Raw genomic sequence first — 27,616 nt, 5'->3', positions numbered from 1 at the left:
AGAAGATGGGCTTTTATATATAAACCCTACTGTGAGGATTTCAGCTAAGCTCAGAGGGAACAGGGAATTCTGAGGGTGAGGGTTGGGGTGGGCAGATGATTTCAGGGTCACTGCTAATAAAAAGGTGTTGGTGCTGCATCCCTGTGAGCCTTGATTCCACTATATTACTGGTTTAAAAAGGTGATCCCAGATGCATTTTTTTAAAAATGTGTTCCATTTCTACCACCCAGTAGCTAAAGTTCTCTGGGTGGTTCACAAAAACTAAAACCACAAAATACAGCATAAACTACAATATAATATATAATGGCTTAAAACTTCAGTATAAAAGTGCAACCAGAGTAAAACATAGCAGCAGTGCAGATATTCAAAATGCAATAGCAGATTTAAAACAGCAGAGCTAAAAACAGGAATGCTAAAATGCTAATAATGCTTCCACCTGGCACTGGAAAGAGTGCAATGCAGGCAGCAGGCGAACCTCTCTAGGAAGCTCATTCCATAACCAGGGTGCCACAGCAGAAAAGGCCCTTTTCCTGATAGCCGCCTGCCTCATATATAAAACAGATTTTCACACACCTGACAAAAATAGCCTGGATCAGCAAAGGGTAATATGTAGGGATGTGCTCCACTTCTAATTGGACCGGAGAAGCAGGAGCGGAGCTGGGGGCTTCGCCTGCCCTTAAGGCGGAGGCGAAGAGGATTGGGGGGCCGGCGGAGCGTGGCGAAGAGGATCGAGGTGAAGGCGGATCCTTCGCCTCGATCCGGAGCTCTGCCGGAAAGGTAAGTGGGGTTTACCGGGCCCTGCCGCTGTCACTGTCGCCCATGCGGCGACAGCAGCAGAGCCCGGTAACCCCCCCGCCCTCCTCTCCCTTACCTGCCTCTGTCCGCGGTCCATCAGCGTCTTCAATTGAGCCCGCGGTTCAACCAGGAAGTCTGGGCCGCTTGCGGCCCAGACTTCCTGGTTGAACCGCGGGCTCAATTGAAGACAGCGACGGACCACAGACGGAGGCAGGTAAGGCCCCCCTCTCTCTTGGTCCCTTACTGGGCTCTGCCGCCGTCGCAGCACGGGCGGCGATGGCGGCAGGGCCCGGTAACCCCCCCGCCCTCCTCTCCCGGCCTTACCTGGCGCCATTCCCCTCCACTGTGGAGCTCCGATTCAGAGCCGGAGCTCCGCGGCAAAGAGGAGCAGAGTATAGGCGGAGCGGGGGGTCCGTGCACACCCCTAGTAATATGCATTGGTCCTGTAGGATTTCAAAATAATCCATTATCTAAAACAGCTCATAGATACACACTGAATGGCAGTGCCATAAGTCTTTCTTTATATATTTAGGTTTTGTTGTACAGATTTCAGTGCAGAAGTGTCTTCAGCCACATTCTACCCCAGCATCTTCACTATGAGCACAGTTGTGGACGCCCCAGCCAGGTTTAGTGCATGAATCAATGGACTGTTCACTTCCGGAACACTCCAAGTCATCCAACCAGATTGTTCCAGAACCTGATATTAGACAGAAAGTAAATAAGCAGAGATATAATGAGTTACCACAGCATAAGATGAAAAGATAAAGTAACATACAACAAATTCATAATGACTGGCTTCACACGTAATGACAACCCAAAGTGTGGGTTGAGTATGGCTTGTGGAATCCTGGGTTGTTACATGCAAACCCAGAACTATGGGTTCAGTATTGGTTGTAAACCACAAATAACCTAGAAAGGGAACCTATATTTTTTGTTGGTTTGAGAACGGTTGTGAACTCTGAGTGGTATTAATTATGAGTTGTTGTTACATGCGAACCTAGAACCATGGGTTCTTTTGTTGGGCTACAGAGGTGACAGACAAGAGTTGTAATCCCTGTACCCCCAGCCATTCTACTTGCCAGGACTAGAGTGCTGCAAAGGCATCTTAGATACAGGGGTGTGGGGTGGGTAGGAAAAGAAGGAAGGAATCAACCCAGAAATTAAAAACAACAACAACCTACACCTTTCACAATTGTCTGGAAGAGAAATGATGGGTAAACTGAGTTGTTGTTACATGCACACCAAGTCAATGTATTTTACAAGTAAACATCTTATATTGCTTGGTTACTGCACATGTGTGATTTCCCAGTGGGACATATGCTAACTTTCAGAAAAAACGTATGAATCCTGCACAACACAACTGATTAACAACTGCTTAAATTATCCCCTTCACCCCAGAAATATTTGTTTGAGAAGGGCCCTACTAATCCTCAAACCTCCTCCTCTTTCCTTTCTCACCATCCTATTATATAGCAAACAATTCCAGACTGCAGCATGTTCTAATGCAATAGCCAAAGAAAAGGCCTGCAACCTTATATCTGTACAATTTACATGCTGAGTTGCAGTTGTGATACTTGGATTTCCTGGTAGCAAATTCTGATCTTTTTTTTTTTTAATGTACAGAATTCAACAGACCCAGATCTTGGGTCATGGAAAGAGCATTAGGATGTGATTTTCAGGTAGGATGAAGCTATAATACAGTGCAAAAAAGGGAGACCATGGGCTACAAGTGGTCTTCCAAGCCATACCTGGTCATCCCCCTGCTCCAAATCCCCAGCCTCTGTGCTGACTGGCAGCACAGTGTGCTGGTGGAATCGCTGCTTTATTGCTCATAGTGGTGGCAAAGCAGTGGTCAGATCAGGATTTCAGCCTTCCTCCCCCAGCAACCCTGTGTGTGAATGATAGTTGTGTTTGCCTATGAATTAGTGTGCACACATATGCCTGCATTCATGCACCTATGTGAGGACCCTGGCATCCCAACAGACACCCAATGTGGCCTTTGGAGCTGTAAAGGTTGTGCAACCCTCCTATAAGAGCTCTTGTATAGCTTGGGCACATTTGAGACACTATCTGCACTTACACTGTGGTGTAGAGGCAGTGCCAAAATTCAAGCAGGAGTGTTCAACTATGTGCACATCCCAGTTCAAAAGATCTGCTCGCTCACCCCACCTCCGCTGGATGCTATTCTAAAAGAACAATCACTTACTTTGGGGGGTGAGCGATGGGGTTGCAGATGGGAGAGAACTCCCCAAAGATAGAAGAGTCCTGCTGAGCTTCTCTCCCCCCCCCCCCAACTGTTTGGAAAGTTAAGAAACTAAGAACAGTCCCAAACTGGATCAGACCAAAGGCCATTTTGTACCAGTATTCTGTCCCTGCAGTGGCCAACCACGTGCCCACAGCAAGTCCACAAACAGGACTTGAGTGCAACAGCACCCTCCTGACTGTGTTCCATAGCAACTGATATTCAGAGGCATACTGCCTCTGATACTGGAAGTAATATATACCCATCATGACTAGTAGCCTTTGATAGCCTTATCCTACATGGATTTGGCTAATCCCTTCTTAAAGCCATATAACTTGGTGGCCGTCATTAGATTTTGTGGTAGCGAACTCCATAGTTTACCTATGTGCTGTGTGAAGAAATACTTTCTTTTATCTGTACAGAATCTCTCACCATTCAGTTTCATTAGATGACTCCAGGCTTTAGCATCATGAGAAAGGGAGAAAAATGTCCACCTACCCACTGTCTAATTTTTCCACTGGGGATCATCGAACTACAACCCCCATGATCCACAGTGGAAAAAGATGCTGCCAAAATCAGGGTCTTTACTTTTTGTAATCAGCCAGGGGAGGAAGAGAAGTCCAGCAGGACTTTCTGTCAGGATCAAGCCCGGTCTCCCTGGTATGAATCCTGAAGAAGAAGATGTAGACTAGCCAAGACAGGAACCAGGGGAAGAAATTCTCTAAGACTCTCCAGGAGTCAAGGAGGAGTCTTCCCCAGGGGTTATTGAACAGAGGGCTTAGGCCCAGAGATCATTCTCTCTCCGCCCACGAATCACACTCTTCGTCGGAGGGGGAGGGAGCATCGGAATTAACAGATCCCAGAGTCCGCTGCAGGGTCAAGCAGGCAGAGTTAAGAGGAGGTGGGAGGTGGTCCACTAGACTAGACACTTGCCAGAGGTTGCAACTTGAAGACCCTCCATGAAGGAGGGGTTCAGTAAAAACCTGTCAGGCAGAGCAGGAAACTGTCCATTTAGTTGTCAGGCAACTGCATTGCTTTGTTAGGCTAATTCAGCTTAGAGGATAGCTCCTAGCATTCACACTCCCTTCAGGTGTGAAGAGATGTCTATTTACTGGATAAAGCTTTGTGGATTGCATGGCAGACCTCTTTATTGACTCACATCTCTGCGAGAGGGCTTGGAATCATGACACTTTCCCATCTTCAAGGGAGCTGCCTTTGCTGTCTGTTAACTTGACCTGTCCCTCAACATGAGCCTTCCCACCCTTGGGGATGAGATAGTGAGGGTACCATGTCCTTTGAGTATTTTTTCAAATCCCCAGAAAACCACTCAAGGGATTTCAAGCATTCAGTTGGAATGCTCAAAAGACCCAATTCATTTTCAGGGTGAGCATAATGCTGCTTTTTGCCTCTCTCTGCTCTAGTGACATATTTTGGATGGTAAAGAAAGCGGAGAAAAAAGCCTGTTACCCTGTTATTTTGAATAAAGTCATATCACATGGAACTGACTCTTTCATTTTGTGACCTGATTAAATTAGCAAGGGAATGAATTCGTAGATTACCGTCAGCTGCAGTGTAGGTATTAAGTACACGTGTAAATCCCAGCATTCGACATATGACCAATCCATCATTTGCGTCCCACTTATCATCACATATGGTACCCCATTGTCTGTCATGTAGAATCTCAACTCGGCCACGGTTAAATCCTCCATGAAGTCTTAAGATGGGACTGTATCCAACTGTTATTTGAAAATGGAAAGGAAAAAATAATAATTTAAAACTTTCCCCTAACAGGGAACAGGAGCTGACCATTTAAGAAGCAATGCAACATTAACAGGAAGCTTTCAACAAGATCACAATTGTACCTTTCACATTTTTCCTGTATGACATTGAACTAGGTAGAGAAACCCCAGCTCATGTGGAACTCTATAATGCACAATGAAACTCCACAGAGTTTTGGTTGGTGTAATTTTATATAATTGGGGGACAGAGAGAGAGAGAGAGAGAAAGGGTGATGTTAATTACCTTGAACACCCTTTTCGCCTTTTGACCCTTGTGTCCCTGGAGATCCTAATTTAACACAGGAAAAAGGAACAAATGTTTGATGCAACATCTGGACAATTTGGCTGAAATTTTTGCAGTAACAAGTTTCAAATCTTGATCTTTCTTTTAGAGATGAAAAGCAAAGCCTTTTCTCTTTGGCCTGGTACAGCTGTAATGAGGAACTCTTCCACACCATGATGTTTACATTCTGTTCTTTCCATCCCTCCTCCTGCCTTATGGTAGAAATTTCCTTTCTTTTTCTGAGCCAAACATGGTGCACCATCCCATGTACATTGGCTTTTTTTTGTCAAAGCACAATTCAAAACCCCATTTTTACAATTCAATCTTATACGTGCCTACTCAGAAGTAAGTCTCACTGAATTCAAGTGAGCTTACTCCCAGGTAACTGTGTGTATAGGTTTGCCAGCTTAACCATGGTTGCAAAGTGTGGTTTAGAGATAACTGGCATGGTGTAGTGGCTTAGAGACTGAGCTATGAACCGGGAAATCTGAAATCTCATTACCACCATGAATATATTGGTGGCCTTAGGCAAGCTATTATTTCTCAGTCACCCCCCCCCCGCCCCTACTTATGGGGCCAATACTAGCCTAACTTTTCACATTTGTTGCAAAGTTTACTATGATAATGAATGGTTTGAACAACTGAGACTACTCTATAAATGCAAAGTTGGAGTGAATGCACTAATGCAGATGTAGTGCTGGTTTGCTCTGAAAATGCAAAGAGGGATGCCTCTCCACTTTTCATGCAATATGGGAAGTGGGATGTGGATTTTTCTCATGGTAAGATCTATGAGCTCTTGCTATCATTCAATGCTCATAGATTTCTCTTTAGGCAAGATCACCCACATCTCATGGAAATATGAATCCCTTGTATCTTTTGTCTTCCTACTTCAGTGTATAAACCGACTCTTACGTTTTAGTACTCTATAAACTCTGGCATTCTCTCCTGAATGCGCTATAACTTGTCAATATCCTTCTTGAAATATGGCACTCCAAAGAAACTGCATTTCTCTTGAAGTTTATTAATAGTGTATTGGATATCTTATGGGTACAGTATGTCTGGTTGTATCCTGAAGTGATCAGATGTTGAAATCAATATGGGAGAAAAAGGGCTACTCTTTCCAATGGTGTAATCTGATTTCTGATGATATGCTTAGTCATTCAAAAAGAAACCAGATAAAACTTAGCCCCAAATACAGCTGATACATCTTCATTGGCTTTGTTGATCTAGAACCGCATAAAGTTGCAATCCATGCCGAATGCAGAGGCCCAGTATACACTGTGACACATTAGAAACTCAGTGAAAGCCTTTCTTTTACTATGTGCCCTAGGACTGCAAACCCTCTTTATTGAGCTACTGATGGACCACCATACAGAATCAGCTTCTATTTAAAGACCTTCAGTGAAAATCGTCACTTGATGCTTTCTTCTGGATGCCGTCACCTTCTGCAGTGCAGCAGGTGGTGACTGGAGAGAGAGAGCCTTTTCAGAGATGGCCTCCTATCTCTGGAGTGCTCTCTCCAGGGAGGCTCTTCTGGTGCCTATGCTGACATTATTCTGGTGCTAGGTAGGGAAGTTTTTCTCTTCTCAGTCTTATAAAATCGAATTTGAATTTTTCACCTTTTAAGCAGGTGGGAGTGTTGGATTATGCTATGTTCTCTTCAGATTTTATTTTCAGGACTGTATTGCAGTTTTAGGTCTTGCTGTGTGTGTGTTTTTTATATCACTGTCTTCTAATTTTTTATTTCATTTTAATGGTAAGTCACCCTGGGGAACACTATCAGTGTTGAAGGCACAGAATGTAAAGACAATAATACAATAATTAAATAAGGTTTATCCTATTGAACTTCTATTGGTTTCATTTAGGAACTCCAGAAAGTACCTTACCTGGCCTTCCCACATCTCCTTTTGTCCCTTTACTTCCACGTAAGCCTAAAATAATGGAGGTGGGGGGAAATCAGAGTATCTTAAAATGTTGACAAATCCAAAGAGTGTGGCAATTTCAAATGTTATTTTCTTAGTATCCTATTTTCCAATACATGTATTGAGATAAACCTTTGAATTCACAGCTTTATCATAAAAATAAAATAAAATAAAAATAAAAAATAAAAATCCCACCAAAACCCAACAGAAATGTGTGGTGCAGAGTGCTTTTATGGCTTACAAACACAATCCAGGAAATATACAGAAGTATTTCATTTATATAGTTCTGATGGAAGACACTGCACCACTTCATATTAGAATTGGAAATATTCACTGGAAGCTGGTGGATCAGATTTCGGTGGAGCTGTAAATCCATTCTGGGTTTCAGATACAACCAGCCAGAACTCCAAGGAGCTGTCCAAGGTGCTGAACCTTAGGGAGTTCAGAAAGCCACCAGACTCAACTGAAAATATTTGAGTACAGTCCGGTGGTCAAAAGGGATAAATGTGGATGGAGGCACTGAAGCAGTGGAGCCATAGTGACCAAAGTGCAAGAGATCCTGTGTTAAGGCATACTGCAAGAAGGAATGAGCATTGGACAACTCCAGGGCTGTTCTCCTCAGGAGATTTTCACAGAAGGCTTTAAGTGCTGTGGCTTTCTGTAGTGCAGTTTTTAAACCTGTATTGGCTAGAACAGGGTTGTAAAGCCTCAGCATACAGACTCAGGATAGTATGGACTAATGAATTCATCCATATGAAACTGACATGGACTGGTCATAGACTGATCCATCTGTCCCTACTCATATGTAACAACTCTAGAATTATAAGAGTTGGAGAAGGCCTTGTAGGTTATCTAGTCAAGCCACTTGCAGGGTGGTTGCAGAAGAGAACTTTTGCTTGATATTCAAGAACTGGGCGAGGCAACCTGGTGCCTTCCAGATGTTTTGAACTACAACTCCCAGGAGTCTCAGGTAGCATAGCCCATGGCCAGATATTCTGGGAATTGTTGCCCAAAACATCTGGAGGGCACCAGGTTACCTACCGTTGTTCTAGAACATGGCCCTCGGGATGGCTGCCACAACTGCAAAGATCTTCCTCTAAATGTCAAATTTACAGTGCTGAAGTGCACCCTTCATTAATAATCTTCCAAAAGGCCTTGTGGGGCAAGCCAAGCACCCAACAGCAGTTTCCATAAAGACAGGCTGATGTATCTGGCATCACCATTTCACACAATGTCAGTTTGAGAACAGGGCATCTGCCATGCAGATGTGTGCTCTTTGGAAGTATTAAACTAAACTAATTAAAACATTAACAATCCAGATTCTGCCACAGCAAGTCATAAGGGTCTCATGCACTTGATTAAGTGTTTGCAGAAAGTATTTCCATATGTCATTTGCTCACATGTGGAGCTGAGAACTTAGGAAACACTTAGGCCTTAGCTGGACTTACCTTACAGTCTGTGATGGAGAAGGGAAGATCTCGCATTGTGATTAAGGTGAGATCCCTCCTCCGTCTACATGTGAGGCATGATGACCTCAGGAAGAGAGGCGTTGCACCCACCATTTTTTTATTTTTAAAGAGGATGGAGTGCACGAACGCTCATATGCTAAAGGCAAGTTTTTTAAAAAAATTAACTACTTTCCCCATTCCCCCCACCCTAACCCCAATGGGCGCAGCTCCTGGCTCCACACGAGTAATCGCGTGGAGCCAGCAAACTGCGGCAATGGGCCACACATTCTGCGTTCTTGGGCTCAGCCCAGGACCGTGGAAAAAGTGGGCCCAAAGGGGAGGGCTCTATCCCGGGGCAAGGGAGGGATTGTCCCTCCCTGATTCTGGGATCCCCTGTGTGTCATGTGGATACACAGGGACAATCCCGGGTTTCGCCCTGTGATAAAGCCCAGTCTAGCTAAGGCCTTAGTTTCCTTGGTATAGGCACCTCACTTCGCTCTGAATAAGGTGTGTTTTTCCACATACACTGAGCTAGTATGTCTCATTTCCATCTATACCTGCATCTCCTTTGCTACCCTTTTCCCCTTGGTCGCCTTTCTGTCCTTCTGGACCTGGAGGAGGAGGGAGGAAGAACACATCAGAAACTCCATAGAAAGCAATATTTCAATAGAGTAAGAAACATGGACTATGTTTGTACCTTGAAGATAACTTGGTGCTCCTTTCTCCCCCTTTTCACCCTTTGGACCAGGACTTCCTGATGGGCCCGGGTCCCCAGCAGCACCTTGTAAGTGAACCAAAGAATGTTTATCAAGAATCAAAACAAGGCAGTGAAGGACTTGTCACATAGCTGGGAAATGAGGGAAGGTGTTTTAACCCTGCAGGACACGACACCACTTGAGTCAGTAGATGCCATCAGAACAACATGGGAATTTCTCTGCCAGCCTTCATCCCATGGGCCTCTCTTCTTGAATCTTGAATCACGACAAAGGAAATATAGCGAGAGACTATCTTTAGCTGTTTCTTCTTATTTATTTTTATTTTCACTTAGCTAAATAAGGACAGATTGAGGCTGCAAATCTATAAAGTTGCATGACAGTTGTTGGGATGAATAAGGCCAGAGAGATTCAGATTTCTTTTTTTGCAATTAAATAGAAGCCCAGTTCATTGACCAACCCGGGAGAAAACAAAAGCCTTTTGGGTACATGGAATGTAGAAGCATCTGTTAATCAGGCAATGACAGCTGATCAGCATTTGCTCTTTTTTTTTGCAAGTGTAAGGGAGGGGGGAGCAGTCCTCAGCCACTTGTCCACAAAACTGAAAACAACAAAACCCCAGTGCCAGAGAAGCCAACGGCACTGCACTTTTTCTTAGAAAAACAACAACCTAGAATTTAACCATTTCAATATTTGTCTTTGTTATGCCTTCTTAAATTTGTGCTGGTGACATCTCTACTGCAATTATCAGTGAAATCCTATGGAAGTAATGCACAATCCTAAGTGCACATAGGATTACAATCGTAAGCACATTTACCCCTGAGTAACCTGTACTGAACACAGTGAGATTTACTTCTGAATGAACAAGCACAAGATTGTACTGTTTAGAGAAGTTATGTGCTGATGAAATCCTGTTAATTCAATCCACCCTCAAAATTTATTTATTTATTTATTTATTACATTTTTATACCGCCCAATAGCCGAAGCTCTCTGGGTGGTTCACAAAAATTAAAACCATCATAAAACAACCAACAGGTTAAAAGCACAAATACAAAATACAGTATAAAAAGCACAACCAGGATAAAACCATGCAGCAAAATTGATATAAGATTAAAATACAGAGGTTTTTTTAGAGACACACAGAATGGTAAAACAGAGTGCTTAAAATGCATGCATTCATCATAATGTACCTGTATCTCCTGGTGGTCCAGACGAACCTTGAGGACCCACTGGGCCTGAAACAGCATAAATACTTTGTTAACATTGAGATGCTTGCTTTGTTGCTTTGCAGGTAGCCGAAAAAGACTAGCAGAGTGCTAAGAAACATGAGGAATAAATAGGAAATTATACTGAAAATAGAATCATGCTTCTGTATGATCGAGTTCACCTTTTAAAATTATGCGTATAGTTGTTGTTAGCCCCATAGGAAAGAGAGAGTACAGTGGTAGAATTAGGGGTACGGTTACAGAGAAAACCATTCAGAAAGATTAGGAGTGTAGAATGGCATGTGACAGTAATAGGGTGACCATCTGGAAAGGAGGACAGGGCTCCTATATCTTTAATGGTTGTATAGAAAATGGAATTTCAACAGGTGTAATTTGTATGCATGTAGCACTAGGTGAAATTCCCTCTTCATCACAACAGTGAAAGGTGTAGGAGCTATACTAGAGTGACCAGATACAAAAGAGGGCAAGGCTCCTGGAATGTTAACAGTTGTGATGAAAAGGGAATTTCACCAGGTGCTGCATGCATAACAATGGCACCTGCTGAAATTACCTTTTCTACACAATTGTTAAAGATACAGGAGTCCTGTCCTCCTTTTCATATGGTCCCTAAAGATGATTAAGGTGGGTGGCTACATGAAAATGTAAATACTGTCAGCATGAGGAGTTTGACAAAACAACAACCCAGAAACATAGGGTAGAATCTAATGCTAAAATTCTGTTGGGCTAATGATGTTGCACTAGCAGGAACCACCGCTGGTGCAAGACCTCCTCTTGCTTCCTCCACCCTCAGCAGTGGTTCAGTCAATAAGGCCACTCTGAAGCCTAAGAATGGCACACATGGTTGAGGGTGGGCACTTGGTTGTTTCCACTCACCTTGGAAGCCTCGGTCTCCCTGGTCACCTTTCTCTCCTGCATTACCACCTGGTCCTCTTGGGCCCATCTCTCCCTTTTCACCATGGATTCCTTGGGGTCCTGGAAGACCTATTTAGAAAGTTTGAACTGGTTTCAGATTATAATGCCGCAGGCAGGGATTTGTCTTCATTTTTATTTTATTAAAGCCTCGTTTGGCTTTAGGTGCATTGATAACAACAAGAGCAATGATGACAACAATAACAACCATTCATATCCACCTCATTAGGGACAATCATGTGATACAGTGCATCATCAGACAAGCATTTTATCGCACACTCATTATTGGGCACTCACGGCCCTTTTGAGGACGCCATCTGCCTCCCACCCGTTTTGTTCATTTTCCCATCACAAAGAAGACCAGGAAAATCTGATTTTTCTGGCTGTAGTGAAACATTCTGCCATTTCCTGCTGTGTGTAGGAGATTAAATATAGTATACAAAGTTTAAAAACTATTTACAAACACACAGAGAGAGCATATATCTAAAAACAACAAATGATAATGTGAGTATAGGATGGGGAGAGCCCAGCTGGTGACCCACAGGCTACATGTGCCCCCAACCCCCCCTAGGCCACTGGTATGGCCCCATGCCCACCTACTACCACCACTGAATTTCCTGCCAATTGGGGCCTCTGTTTCTGCACAGCAATGCGGATCAGGTGTCATGGGGGTGAGGGTGGGGTGTGCAGAGGATGCTGAACATAGTAACTCTGAACCATTTGGCTCAAGAGATCCTCCCAACTTCCCCCACCCTATCTTAAGTGAAGGGATGGCTTGACTGTTTCATCTGTGGATGTCCAGCATTGCATTTATTTCAAATAATGTTTAGGCCAGCTGTAGGAGTGGAACCCATGGTAGATTCTGAACAAGGTTTTCCACTGTAATTCAGTCAGGAGGTAATTTTTTTTTTAAAGGGGGCATTAGCATATGAGTTTCCTACAATCACAGGGATAACTCTCTTGGCAAACAGTCTCACCTTGAATTCCATTAACTCCCGTTTGTCCTTGTATTCCTGGTTCACCTTTTGGCCCTTCTGGCCCAAGATTCCCTTTTGAGCCCTTTTCACCAGCAGGCCCAATTAAGCCTGGATTCAAAAACATAAACACAAACACACACGTTTTTAAATAACATGGCACCTTCCCCCAAAACCCTGCGGATTCACTTACCCAGGATGGCGGTGGGTGATCCCCAGGCCAAGGAGGGAGCACAGGGTTTCCAGTGGTCATCCAGGTACTGGATTCGCCTCACCCTCTTCCTGGTTTCTGGAAACCAATCACTGGTCGCCATCCACCAGGACTGCCCCCTGCGATTGGCCATGGAGCAAGGTCAGACGGCGGAAGAGATAGGGTGACCTCACTCCCACCGAAAAAGTCGGGCTAAGTCCCCAACTTTTTTTTCTGGTGCAGCACAGATTTACAATCACTGCAGAACTTTGAGCACATATTAGCCCCCCGTCTCCATTTTTGGTAGAGTTGTAGCTCTACTACTTCCTTTGGAACTACTCTGATGTAAGTCGTTTCAGGTCTTAAGCCTTAGATATGTGTTGAAGGCCAAATTGCCTCCCACTAATCCCTCTGCAGGCCAGATGACAACGGCAGGAATGGCCCACTGGCATCATTTATTCTAGCTTTTCTCCCGGCTGAAGTTGTATAAAATACATAATGTGACTCTGGGTGTACATTTTACGCATTCTTTGCAAATGTCATAGGAAATCTCATTGGCAGAAACTTATATCACCTATTGATTCTTGCCATGACACATGAATGCTGCAAACTGGGAAAACGAGCTTGCCAGTGATGGGTGGTGACATGAATAGACCATCAGTTGTCTAAACCCAATGAATTCTCACATGGCAGCCATTGAAATTGTCCTGTGCTAGTTTAGTCCTGTGCTAGTCTAGGGCCTTGCTAGACGAGGCCTTAGCGTGCTTTGAGACCCGGTTTCCCTGCTGTGCCTCCAGATGATGCACAGGGGAATCCGGGCCCAGGCCGCACTGAAACCTGCCTTAACGCGACATAAGCGAAGTCGCTTATGCCGTGCCTTTTCCGCAGCCCCACCTGAGGCTGGGGCTGCAGAACGTCTAGCAGGGGCCGTGGTTTTTTGCGGTTACTCGCTTACTCGCGAGTAGCCAGGAAAAGCCACGGACTGGGCACAGTGCTCAGCGCTGTGCCCGTCGGGCTGGGGGGATCCTGGGGGGGGGAGATAGGGGGGGAAGGCCAGACCGGCAGGAGAGGGGGAGGGCGGAGGGCGACACAGGGGACGACGAGGTATGGCGAAGGGTGGCACGGGACGATGAGGGAGGGCGAGACGGGGAGGTATGGCGCAGGGTGGCACGGGACGACGAGGTGTGGCGCAGGGTGGCACGGGACAACGAGGGAGGGTGAGACAGGACGGGGAGGTATGGCAAAGGGTGACACAGGGGACGGGATGGGGAGAGAGGGCAGGGAAAGAGGGGGCAGGGGGCAGGGGGCTTACTTTAAAAAAGGGTGGGGGGCTAATTTTTTAAAAAAACCTTACCTTCTCTGGAGTCTTCGGGCCACACGTGGCCCCTTTAACAACAACAAAAATATAGCCGACGCTGCAGAGCTTCCGTAGTCCCTGCACGTCGGCTGTCTAGGAGGCTGGGCGGCGCGCGCTAAAGTTAGCGTGCCGTCACCCCGCCTCCCTGCCGGCTTATCCAGCCGGGTCTAGCAAGGTCCCTAGTGTTACATGTTCTGATAACTATTTCTAAATTGGGATTATAAGTTTCAGAGTGATTACTTTTTCAACATGGTCAAGCAACACCTTGAACTTATTGGAAAATGATGTGTGCAGTTTTAGCTTTTTCCCCTATCACTCTGGTTGAAGTGTCTGAAACTTCATTCAGAGCAAGACTGCCACCAGGATGGTTATTATTATTATTATTATTATTATTATTATTATTATTAATTTATTTATTTATTTATTTATTTATATAGCACCATCAATGTACATGGTGCTGTACAGCGTAATGAATGGGCCTTGCTGGTTTTTAGCTTGGCTGCAATACTTGAAAAATGGACATTCTCAAGTTACATATATTTACACCAGGCTTTCCCAAACTTGGGTTCCCAGATCTGTCTCTGGACTCTAAGCCAGCATGGCTGATGGACCTTTGGTTTGAGCCAGGAAAGTTCCTAAGTAGATGTACAAAATGAATGATACTTTTAGGTGTGTGTTGGGGGTCTACTTTAAGAGAAAGCAGTAAAGGGGGGAGGGCAAATTCTGCATTCAGATCAATTCCTGCACACAATGCCGGGTTCACTCGTCCTGACAGTAGAGGGATATAATATCTTCCAACCTAAATCAAAATATGTAGAATGCTAACTAATGTTCATCTATAGTGAGCAACTGAAAGATGAAATACCTGGCAGTCCCTTTTCTCCTTTTGATCCCATTGGTCCCATAGTTCCTGAAATCAAAATATAGAGAAAGTATTTATAATAAAGATGATTGGCAAGGGAGGTGGAACTTCACCTGCTTTTCAGCATCAAGATCTATGATTCATCTTTGATTACCTGTTTCACCCTTCTCTCCTTGGGCACCTGGAGATCCTCTCACTCCTGGAACTCCTTAAAATATAAATAAAAACATTAAGGGTGCAGTCCTATGCATGTTTAGCTCCTAGCATTCCTCAGTTAGCCATGCACCTAAGGCTGCTATCCTATACACACTTAACTGGGAATAGGTCCCATTGAACTCAGTGGGGCTCATTCTTAAGTGGAAAGATATAGGGTTGCACTGTAAGGCTGCCATCCCAAATGCACTTACTTGGGAGTCAGCCCCATTGAGATTGGGATTTTCTGCTGAATATTTCAGAGTGTTACTGCAATTCCAAACACCTTGAGACAGTGGTGGAGAACTTGTGGCCCTCCAGATCTTGCACTGTAACTCTCATCATCCCTCACCATTGGCTATGTTGGCTACAGTTGATGGGAATTGCTGTCCAACAACATCTGGAGGGCAACTCTTTTACTGCTCCTGCCTTTGAAAAAAGGTCTTTACAGAGATGGGTGGGACAGCTGTTGCCTACACTTCAATGTAACGTTAGTTTGGCCTTTGCTCCTAGCACTCTACGGACATTGCAAGCTGAAAATAAGTGCAGGATTACCTTCTTAGGAATTAGGATCATGTACTATCACAGGAATTTTCCAGTGCTTACAGCAATACTTTACATGTATTATAGTGCCAGAAGAAAACAAATTACCGATTTCTCCTTTTGGTCCAGGAAATCCGATACCTGGCAAATTAAATAAATATCATTTAAAATAAATAAATAAATAAATAATCAGCTTCAGATGTATTAAGTATCTCTCCTCTCTCTGCTTGATTATTAGGGATGTCATATTGTTTGCTTACCCTTCGGCCCAGGCTCTCCTTTACTTCCTCTTAATCCGGCGTCTCCCTTATCACCTTTATCACCTGAAAGAAATCCAAAACAAATGTGTTTGTTGCAGTTTGTTCTAAGATGTGCTTGTTGCAAATGTTTGCAGCTCCAACCATGTCTTTGCTAGCTGAACGAAAGCCACCTGCTAGCTCCATCTTTTGTTGGGTTTCCCATTCAACCTCGCCTGCCTATCTAGGCCATGGACTAGCTGTCATTTTCATTCCCCTTGCCATTTTCACTGATTGAGCTCTGACTCCAAATATATTTCTGTATTTTTCAATGAACCAGTCAGGGGTCTGGTTCAGATGTCATGACCGTGATCTGATAAATGATGGTTTATTAGATCAGGAATGAGTCATGTGGGCATTCCTGGTGATATATCCTGGTTTGGAAGGAACCCACAGTTATGTGGTTTGGATGTCCTGTGATACTGTGGTTTAAGAAACTGAGTGCATGAAGGGAGGAAAGAAAGGAAGAGAAAGGAGGGAGGGTGTGCTGGGCACATGGCTTGTTCAGTTTATGAATTATTTGTTTTAAATTGTGACATCTGAATTGGGCCAGTGTGCTCCAAATTCATAATATACGTGCATGAAAACAAACCTTTATTGCCCTGGTCTCCCTTTGTTCCTGGAATTCCTCTCTCTCCTTGGGGACCTGAAGAAAAGAAAACCTTAATTTCAGAGATCCAAAAATAATGGGATCCAGAAAGGAAAAAAAAAAGTCTTGGAAACTAAGTTAACATGTATTTATGTAATAGATTTTCAACTGTTCTTTAAACAAACATTTCCAGGGTCATTTACAAAGTTCCAAATAAAATAATAATACAGTAGTCAGAAGCAACAAAAACAAAACAAAACATTTAAATGCAAACTAAAAGTATTTGTTAAACTAAACTGCATTTGAGTTAATCTGAGATAAATCAACATATGTGAGAATTGGAAAGGTAAGTTATAGGACATAGAGTCAGCATGCATAAAGAGGCTCCTTAGGACTATCTCAAGGCCTGAGCTGGTTTATATGGTTAGAGATATTCCTTCAATAACCAGTTAGGACTGTATAGGTTATTGCCTTTAAATTGAGTCCAGAAATGAATATGTAGCCAATGCAGTAGTATACAGCATGGAAATTTATGTTGGAGGCTATGCAAATCACTTATTCCAGGGAAGAAGCCAGTGGGCCTGTTCAGACAACACGTTAAATCATGCTTAGGCTTCTTATCCTTTTGCAGCAAATGGTTAGTGAGTGTGTTTAAACCATAGTTATGTAGCTACCATGGTTAGAAATGGTTCACATGACACACTAAGTCATGATTCTCACGATGTGCTAAGCCATAATGTTTAGTTCAAAATTCTTAACCACTGTGGCTTAGCACGTTGTTTGAACAAGCTCAGTGTGGTGTAATGGCTAGAGTGTTAGACTGGGAGTCAGGAGATCTGGGTTCTAGTCCCCACTTGGACATGGAAGCTCACTGGGTGACTTGGGCCAGTCACAGACTCTCAACCCAATCTACCTCACAGGATTGTTGTGAGGATAAAATGGAAAAGAAGAGGATTATGCATGCCACCTTGGAAAAGGGTGGGATATAAAGAAGGAAGTGAATGCTTCATTTGTCATGCAAATCAGTTTCTACTGTAGCATATGAACTGGGCCTGACTATTTAGTTAACCAATTTTTTTTGCCCTCACTACTATTTTTAAAACTTAACTTTTATTTTAATATTTCATTTTAAAGGGCTATATCCAACCTATTTAACAGAGAGGGAACTCAAGGAGGCAATCAGACAACTATTTAAAACAATAACTTCCAACCCCTTACTCATACAATACACTTATACACTCAAATAAATAAACAATAAGTAAGTAAACAATAAGAACAGCAGTTAACCATAAGGTTAATTTACCTGGGGATATTTATCCCTCTTCAAAGTGATTCAACTTGTCTGGTACTGCATATACTGATTCACAGACCTTTTCTGCATAGGTGCTGAAAATTAGCATAAACTTTCTGTAGATCAGTTTGTTGGACTTTGACTAATGTAACTCACTGTTGATCCAATCTCCGCTGCTTTACCAGAATTAGGCAAGAGTCATAGATGAAGTGATTAATGGAACATATTATTTACCCACCTGGAGGTCCTGAAAATCCTTGGATCTCATTGCTTTCAAGTTGTTCTGAAAAAGATATTCATACCTATCAATATCTTGATACTTATCAATGGCAAAAGGAGTCTACAACCAAAATAAAAACTTTAGCTTTCATGAAGGAGATCATTTTCTTCTTCTTCAAGGAGAAATTCTTTTAGGCAGAATTTTGACAATACATATACCATTTGGGTAGCTTCTGTGGGGAATGTTGACTTCATTATTATCATTGTTTCTACAATTGCTTTATATAAATTATATAAAGTTATATAGCTTTAAATTTTGTTGTACCCTATCTTGGAAAGGTTTACCTTAAAAGGCGGGTTATACATCTTTTAACTACTAAGAAAGCCTATGCTCTCCTTGGAGTACTCCAAAATATTGATGTGGTTTGCATATTACAGCAATTCATGAGTTGTTTAATCCATGAATTTTTTGGGCTATGCAGGAGCAAGTAAGTAGGCTGCCTCCAATGTGCTCACCACTTCCGCTTGGCATCTGGTTTCTCAAATCTGTTTGATGCGATGTCTGAACCCAGAGTTTTAACCTAACAACAAACCATGGGTCCAAACTGGGTTGTTCGTCCTCCCAAACCCCCATCCTCAGAGTTCTGGCTTTGAGTGTTGCATCAAGCAAACCAGGAACAGGACATTCCTGGGTTGTTTGAAAAACCAGATGCAGTGAAATCAGCAGTTATGTAGGAGGCATGACACTTGCTCCCATGTAACGCCAACAACACATGACCTAACCACCCATGTGTTGTCATTACAAAAGAACTGCGCCACTGTAATGTTCTGTGATTAATTTGTCCTCTGGTGACTGCATCAAGCTGACATAAATGAGCTGGGCTTCTTCATAAAACCACTTAAACCTGTAGTTAACCCTGCTCCTCCAAACAACCCTAAGCTATTATTGGTAAGCTCAGCTTTAAACATTGCAGAAAGCTGTGGTTAAGGAAGTGGATTCCAATTGCCTGCTGGTCTTTTGCACAGAATGAGAAGTCTCCTTGAGTGAATTTCCTTGCGGGGCTCCTTACTGTAGTGGCAGTTGCCATTTTGAATATTTGAGCTGTGGCAGGAGTGCACTGTAGCTTGTTAGGTGTGAACCTGGCGAGGGTGGGTTGTTGGGGGGTTCTGGGTAGCTTGTCAACCAACCCAAGAACTCACCTTTGCTGGGTTCACATATAATGACATGCCTTGAAATATGGATCAAATATTCAAAACAGCAGTCACTATCACGACAAGAAACACTGCGGGGAAATTCACCCATGGTAGATTCTCATTATGTGCAAACTAGGTCAATGTGTTAATGACATATTCAATAAAAGCGAGGACCTAATTGCTAGCCACTGCAGTAGCTACTATAAATGACTCAATAACCTGTGGTGATCAGTTTTATTGGCTTTACTTTTACATTGCATGTGTGTGTATGTGTATTCATCTTGATTCCACATTCCCCCCATTTCGTTGTTAAATATATCCTGGTCATTGTGTAGTCCACAGGATACCTGAGAGCTCCTTCTCCCATACCAACCTGCCCGATCACTGTGGTCATTGGAGGACATGCTCCTGGTGGTTCCACGAGGACCCATGGCCCAATTGGAATCCACCAGGAGAAGAGCCTTAATGTAGTGCCCCCCTCTGTAGAACTCTCTGTCCCTGGAGGTCAAGCAGGCAGCAACACTAGGCTGCTTCCAGCACCTCCTGAAAACAAATCTGTTTTGAGAAGCCTTCCTCAACTGACTAGCCACTGTTTCTCTGGTTCCTTTGTTTATAAATTGAACAATTTTAATTTGCCTTTTAAATCTTCTTTCTTTTACGGTTTATACCTATGTTCACCACTCTGGAATCTGCGTTAGATAATTGAGTGGTATATAAACGTTGTAAATAAATAAATACATAAATAAAGATATGAGTAAAGTTGGATAGGAGGATGTCGGTTCTGATATTATTTGCCCACTGGTTTCCTTAAGCCCCTGTTAAGAGATGTTGACTCAGTGCTAATTTGGTGTCCAGCTGGCAGTATCCTCTCCACCCACCCCATCTCATCTAAGGACCCAGGACTAGGAGTGTGGAGGATTTTGGTCTGCTTTTTTAAGTGAAGTGACCAAATTCACACTTCCAGAACTAATATGCAGACGGGGACACTTTCATTCTTTGGATTGCACACTCTCTCTGAATTTTACAATTGTAGGCTCAAAAATGCATATAACATGCATATTTATGGGAAGAATGCATACAAAAATGTATATATTAGGGGGAATATATATATATATATATATATGAATATTTTAGGGGGAAATGTGTTCAGTTTAAACTTTAAATATAAATGTTCATAGTTGGGTTTCTTTAAAATGTAGACTGATGAACAAATGGGAGGGGATGGACTTATGATTGAAGAAATGTCAAACTTGGACATGGAAGCTCACTGGGTGATTTTGGGCCAGTCACTGACTCTCAGCCTAACCTACCTCACAGGGTAGTTGTGAGGATAAAATGGAGAGGAGGAAGAAGATTATGTAAGCCACTTTGAGTTCCTTGCAAGAGGAAAAAGGCAGGAAATAATAATAACACATCCAGTACCTCTCAGTTGCAAACTATTGTTATTAAAATCACAATAAAATAAAATAATCGTAAAGGAAGAATGCATAAAGTTATTAGCTAACACAATTAGTTTTAAAAAGTCCTTTGTGGGCCTTATTTTTTAATTAACGGCAAAGGTAGAGCTGTTTCCATGTTTGGGGGGAGCTGTGTAATACACTTTATTGGGGTCCCTCCTCCATTGGAGTTCAGAGAAAGGATAGGCATATGACAATGTTCAGAAAGTGATCACTGAGCTACAGATTTGCCATTTGTATATGGAGAGTCATTGTCATTTTGTACACAGAGTTCACAGCATTTAATATGAGCACTATGACTGTTGGGGGGGAGCACAAGTGGAGCAATCCTACAGACTAAGTGAAGTGTGGACGTACGTGTTATGTTGGCCACTTTCCATTGTAAATTTTGGTTGCTCAGCTTGATGACGTGGATTTCTTCCTTTAAGTTTCTGATCCAATTTTTTTCCATCCTTGTTAAGTTTGTGGTGTTATCTACATCAGAGCTCAGCTTATGTGACTGTGGAAGGAAAAAGACTGTGAAAATAGAAGAGAGGAAGTCATGAAATAAGTAATGCACAATATTGCTCACTACCTGTTATCCAAATGCATGGGCTTTCTAAGCTTGTTTGCATTTTTCATGTAGCCCTGTGGTAATGTAACACTAAGGCAGGAACTACACTACTGTTTTAAAATGGTTCGGAACAGTATTGAAAATCGTTGGGGCTCATGACACACTCCATAAACGGTTTTCAAACCATTTATCCTGCTTGGTGTAAATAAGTGAAGAACATTCCCATTTTGATAAACTCATGTTGATAAACCCCTGTCTTTCCAGAGAGCCATGTTTTAGTGCCATAATTGTACTGTCTTTTCTCTTGCTGTTGCAGAGATATCACATTTTGTGAGCAAAATTATCACATGTTTTATTCTTGGGGGAAAGTGATCCTCCCTCTCCGCTCCAGGGCCAGCCAAACAGCACATCTATTACCATTACTACTACTGGCTTATGAAATGTGATTGTGCAACTGCTGCAGCAGAAGCCCAGTGGCTAGTGATTGTAGCAGGGATGGCTTCCATCTCTGAATGATCCAGCACCACAGCTAAAACTTCCACATCACTTCTTCAAACACAACATTTCCAAACTAAGAGCCACCTCATACTCTGGCCCATTGCATACACTACCTCCAAATGTTTGTAGGATGGTGATCATGTGGGCAGGGTCTGCAAATTGGTTACCTCGCAAACACTTCCATTGCCAGGGCCTCGGGTGCATAGATGAAGCCATGGGAGGCAATCATATCCAGCCTCACCACATAATCAAGTTCTTTCAAGCACTACTTCCATCAGATGGGAACAGCCACATTGCAGTGGCTTCTCTGCCATTGCTGAGCAGCCAGGTGGCCTCTTTTACAGAAGACAGTCCTCTTATTTGAAGGTGTCCTCTAATTGAAGGGCTATGGCTATGGCCTGTCAAGTTCCATGTTAAAGATACAGAACCATCAGGAGGAAGGGCTGAGCCTTAAAGTTGCCCTCCGACAGCACACTGAGCAAAGCACACAGGCCACCTGATCAGTCTTCCACGTAATGGTGAAATATTCTATATTCCTATTTAAATTACAATCATTATATCTACACTTGTGACATTTTATGCAAATTGGCATTCCCTTTTGTCCCCTTTGTTAGTGATGCATGTGTCTTCTTTCCGGGTGATTCACAAGTGGCCGTTCCCATGTACATTTCAGGCCTCAGCTGTGAACCATTAAGCGCCAAGAAAATCAAGTGATGTTCATTTATGTGGAAATGGTTCTTCATTTCCTCGCTGCATGGGCATTTACAGTGCCAGCTGCAAGGCTTTAGCCCCATGATGCACCTTTAACCTCAACCTGCTGCATGCGCCCCACTTTTACAGTTTGACCATGTACAGCTTTTACAGCTTGACCATTTTTACAGCTTGGCTATGTATGACCATCTGTTTCACTCCTTTTTCTTGCCTTTTTTCTCTGGTTGTCTTTTCCTCTGATTTTCTCTCTCTCTCTCCCCCCCCCCAATTCTTTCTTCTGCACTCTCCTCTCCCCACCCCTCTTGTCCTTCTGTGTGTGTGCATTCAAAAAATATAAACCGAAAGGAAAACAGTAGTGCCCCTTATATGTGTGACCCAGTAGGTACAGTTCACCAGCTGAAGACCAGTGCCTGAAATGATTTGGATAAAATAGGCTGGTTCAATATATTGCCAGTCCCAGGCTATTTCTCATGATCACAGAAACTTATACTGAACAGTAGAAAGTTTTTGTGTTTGAAGAAGAAGAAGAAGAAGAAGAAGAAGAAGAAGAAGAAGAAGAAGAAGAAGAAGAAGAAGAAGAAGAAGAAGACATGATTATCCGGCAGGAGAAGAAGCCATTTAAAAGTCTGTCCAGGCTGTCATTAGGGTCCTTGAGTGACAAATGTGTCTAGCATGTAGCTGGATGTCAGAGCTTGTGGCGAGGCACATTTATTTGTATGCTGGGAATTTGCCCTTGGTGAATGGGGCATCCTTTTGTGTTCATTTTTCAAAGACACATTGAAAACACTCTCAAATGTTTTTGACTTTTTGAGTAGCAATGTGTGTAGGTCCCACTCACAGATATGTATATTTTTCTATGCCTATGCTTTCTGAGACTTTAGAGCAGCCTCCTTCAAACTGGGGGACCCTCCAGATATGTTGGACTACAACATCTATCATCCCCAACAATATGTCCATGCTGGCTGGGGGGCAATGGGATTTGTAGTCCAACATATCTGGGGAGTCTGCTTTAGGGTAAGATTGACTAAAAGCCCTTTAAATATAGAAAGAAAGCCTTGCCACCCTCCCAATATTAATGATTTGAAATACAGCAATAAATTAATAACCTGTTCTTGAAAGCCAGATTTATCTGCTGAGTGTCCGCAAGAGCTCTCTTTAGCTCTACAAATGTCATTGACTTTAGATTCAGGACAGTAAACATCATGTAAGAGCAATTACCTTGATAGGTCAACACTCCTAGGCCTGCAGTGAGCATAAGCAGGTATGTTATAAGCACAGCCTGAATACAGCATTTGCATCTCCTTTTCTTGCTTTTTGGTTCTAAAGTTTTGGAGAGGAATAAAAGACACATAGTAATTAGGGGTGTGCACGGACCCCCCGCTCCGCTTCACTTGCAGATCCGCCATTTTCCGGATCGGGCCGCTCCGCCCCGCCCCCGCTCCGCCCACTTCCGCTCCGCTCCGCCCGGAGCTCCGGATCCGGATCCGGAGCTCCGTTTCCCCCCCCATAGGCTTGCATTGAAAGCTAAAAAATTATACAACTTTTTTTCTGTTCAAGTTAGAAACCTCATGTTTGGCACCATGACACCTCATGGGGATATACACACGCACGCCAAGTTTCAAAGCAATCCCATCATCCCCTGATTTTTGGCGAATTTTTGAAAATCGGGCACCCCACACACAACATCCCTGCGAGGTGGGCAGGGGAGGAGGGAGGGAAGGCAGGCAGGCATGCAGCTGGCATTTCTGGGGGCATAAGGAAGTGAGCCAAGGATAAGCCAGTAATGCATATAAAATGGAATAAATCAATCAATAAACAAAGGAGGGGTGGAATTAAAAGCAGCAGTGTTGCTCAATAAACAGCAAGAAGAATTTTTTTAAAAAGGCTATATCTGTCTTTTACCAGCAATAGGGGGACGTGCCCGGGGGAGGGGGAAGTAGCTGCCAGTTCAAGACACTGACAGCCACCAACAGCTCTGAGAAGAAGTAAAACGCTCACTTCGACTCATAACAGGCATTGCTCCACCACTGAAAAGTGACCATTCACTTCAACTCATGATAGGCATTGCTCCACCGTTTTACTCTCTTTGGAAGGCTCTAATGGCCTTCCAGTGCAGGAGAGAGTGGGGGCACGTCCACGATGAGATGCCCTAGGGGAGCTCATCCCCTTGCACCACATCGATTCAGTTGTTCACCAAGGTTAGGGTGGGGAGCAGTGCTGTGTTTCTATCTCTTATTCTTGGCTTAGTATATGATTTCAGGTTGTGTTTGTGCATTTGGTGGGGCTACTGTGTTAAAAAACACGGGGAAAAGCCCGTTCAGATGAAGAAAGAGAAGTTTCCCAGAATCCCAAGTTACCTGTTTTGCCTATGCCCTCCTCCAACTTTGGGATCATCATGACCGGGAGCTGACTCTGCCCCTCAGCCCTTTGAAAAAGGTATTTTTCCCGCCGATTTTTTAAAAACTTCTAGCCCGCGACCCGTACGATGCAGAAAGTTGAGAGTGGTCTCAAAATGACCCCCATCCACGACTCTCTGTGCACAAGAATTTTCAGAATGATAGCTTAAACCCCCCCCCAGTTATCCCCGATTCTTTCCCTCAATGCAATCCTATGGGCGAAAAGCCGAAAACGCAGTTTGAGCCGCGCGGTTGACCCGATTTTCACAAAAATATAGCCTGCGACCCGTACGATGCAGAAAGTTGAGAGTGGTCTCAAAATGACCCCCATCCACGACTCTCTGTGCACAAGAATTTTCAGAATGATAGCTTAAACCCCCCCCCCAGTTATCCCCGATTCTTTCCCTCAATGCAATCCTATGGGCGAAAAGCCGAAAACGCCGTTTGAGCCGCGCGGTTGACCCGATTTTCACAAAAATATAGCACGCGACCCAGACAACGCAGAGAGGTGAGAGTGGTCTCAAAATGACCCCCATCCACGACTCTCTGTGCACAAGAATTTTCAGAATGATAGCTTCAAAAACAACGTAGTTATGCGCGATTATTTGCCGCAATGCAATCCTATGGCGAAATGTTTTCAAGATGGCGACCGGAGCGCTCCGCCTGAACTCGGAGCTCCGAAAAATGGCCGCTTCTCTTCGCCTTGCTTCTAGGGGGTCCGCGGTCCGCTCCTACTCCGCCTCTGGGTAAGGCGGAGCAGGCCAATCCGCTACTGCTTCTATGCTCCTAATCGGAGCGGAGCACATCCCTAATAGTAATATGATTCTGCCATTTTGGGTTACAAAAGAGTGGCCAGTGTGTCATCTGATGTATTACTGTTTAAGTAGGTTGACCATATGAAAAAGAGGACAGGGCTCCTGTATCTTTAACAGTTGCATAGAAAAGGGAATTTCAGCAGGTGTCATTTGTATATATGGAGAACCTCGTTAAACCACAGTTAAAGCTGCAGGAGCTATACTAGAGTGACCAGATTTAAAAGAGGGCAGGGCATGTGCAGCTTTAACTGCTGTGATGAAGAGGAAATTTCCTTAGATTCCCCATATATACAAATGACACCTGCTGAAATTTCCCTTTCAGTACAGCTGTTAAAGATACAGGAGCCCTGTCCTCCTTTTCATATGGTCACCCTATGTTTAAGGCCATAATCCTGCACAAGTACTTATGATGGAAATCAGTGACTTACTTATGAGTAAACATGAATTGTAGTAAGCTGCATGATTACAGTTAACAGAGAGTTCTTGGAAAAGCAAGCTGTGATAGATTGTTACTTCAACGTTGCTTAAACTTTGCTTTATTTCTAGGCAAAGCTCCCCATTTCATGGATCCCCAGAGCTACAAATAAGTTGTGCGGGGTCTAGCCTATGCATGTTTACACGCAAGCAAGACTCTCCTACTACTAAATTCATTAGGATTCATCCCCCAAATAAGTGTGCAGAGAATTGTGTCCATGGTGTTGTAGTGACCTGAGATTCCCCTGTCTTAGGGTTTCTTCATAACATCATTTTTTATGAAGTAAGCCAAGCAAACATGACTTGCCTTCATAGTGCTTTTTTTTTTTTTTGAGTGAGTTTGTGAATGATTCAACACAGCACCACAGGCTGACTCAACCTGAACTGAAAAAAAAAATCCCCATATTGGATTAAACAGAGTAAACTGAGATATGAACACATGCTGAGAAATTCACAGAAATGGATCAACACACCACTGAATGGTCAGCTCATGTAGACACCGTCATATTAATAACTAACAACCAACAACTAATGTTGTGTGAACTCAATTCTCAGTTTCTTTTTCACTACAAATACACAATGGATTCAAATGAGTTTGGATTTCATGAGTTCATGAAAGTTTTTTACTTTCTGGAATTGTAGGGAAACTTAATTGTATAAAAACATTGAAAAACACACACACACACACACACACACACACACACACACACACACGAGGCATACCCCCCCATAGCCTAAAGCATGAACATGCAAATTGGGGGGGGGGAGGCAAATGCACATTTGTGCAATTCTGTACTTTCCAACATGAACTCAAGTTTGGTAAATTGTGAAAAATGGGTTTCCATCGATGAGCGGTCAATGGAACAAAAGATGCCTGACAAACTGTAGAACACAGATGGAACAGAATTAACAAAATCCATGAATCCTTAGCCTGTAGCTTGGAGTAGTTGAGTACAAAATCTACATATGTTGTATCAAATAAGATTGTGTATAAGCATATTTAATTTGTTCCTATTTCTGTGAAATAAACAGAAGTAATGTGTGGGACAGTGTGCTGCTCTATACTTTGGCGAAAGACTGCATCTTTAAACGTGCACATAGCATTCTCAGCTGATGCGAAGCACATGTACAGTTAGTACGTGGGTGCAAATAAAGTTAATACTAGGAATCCCTGGTGCAGAGCAATCCCATTGAAAGCCACTGTGTTCAACAACACTTAACTATCTAGTAAATGCATTTAGGATTGCAGTCGTCATGATACTTCATGATATTCTGCTACAATAATTGCAATAATTTAAGTGCCATGTTATGCAATGAAAACCCAGTTAAACTTCCCAAAAGAAAAGTAATCTGAAACATTCACTCATCAAATAGCTTGCTTTTCTCCTTTTCAAGTCTGTATTATTATCAAATGGTGAAAGTACTTTACCATTTATTTCAAATGCCGTTATTCCGGTTGTTGTAAACTTCACTTTATCTGAATGAGTTAACGTGTTTTTGAAGAATCCATCATCACTGTAACAGCTTGAGGTCTCCATGATCAAAGTTTATTGTATCCTACAGTTCTGTCAGGATAAACGTAGGCAAAGGACAAGAAGAAGAAAAGAAGGAGGAGAAAACGGGCTTCCTAATTTTATCTATTGGATATATGCAATGCATACAATTAGATGAACATTTTCTATTGGCTTG

General features: G+C 43.1%; 1 protein-coding gene across 2 annotated transcripts; it reads right to left on the bottom strand.

The window, feature by feature from the left end:
- Positions 1-1,235: 1,235 nt before the first annotated feature.
- Positions 1,236-27,516, bottom strand: MARCO (macrophage receptor with collagenous structure). Of its 2 annotated transcripts, XM_063118641.1 has the most exons (18): positions 27,357-27,516; positions 23,461-23,562; positions 20,838-20,996; positions 17,849-17,893; positions 16,323-16,376; positions 15,695-15,757; positions 15,543-15,575; positions 14,854-14,907; positions 14,703-14,747; positions 12,294-12,401; positions 11,281-11,388; positions 10,372-10,416; positions 9,166-9,249; positions 9,026-9,079; positions 6,985-7,029; positions 5,060-5,104; positions 4,597-4,773; positions 1,236-1,492 (listed from the first exon to the last, which is right to left on the bottom strand). In XM_063118641.1, exons 1-18 carry the CDS (start codon positions 27,463-27,465, stop codon positions 1,362-1,364), a joined length of 1,461 nt encoding a protein of 486 aa, XP_062974711.1. In that variant the 5' UTR covers positions 27,466-27,516; the 3' UTR covers positions 1,236-1,361. The 2 variants fall into 2 exon arrangements, with proteins under 2 accessions (XP_062974711.1, XP_062974712.1); XM_063118642.1 differs by lacking the exons at positions 15,543-15,575; positions 15,695-15,757.
- Positions 27,517-27,616: the final 100 nt, after the last annotated feature.

Source organism: Elgaria multicarinata, chromosome 2 (assembly GCF_023053635.1).
Source record: "Elgaria multicarinata webbii isolate HBS135686 ecotype San Diego chromosome 2, rElgMul1.1.pri, whole genome shotgun sequence".
Lineage (NCBI taxonomy): Eukaryota > Metazoa > Chordata > Lepidosauria > Squamata > Anguidae > Elgaria > Elgaria multicarinata.
Note: the sequence above shows the minus strand (reverse complement) of the source record. Positions and strands in the feature narration are given on the sequence as shown.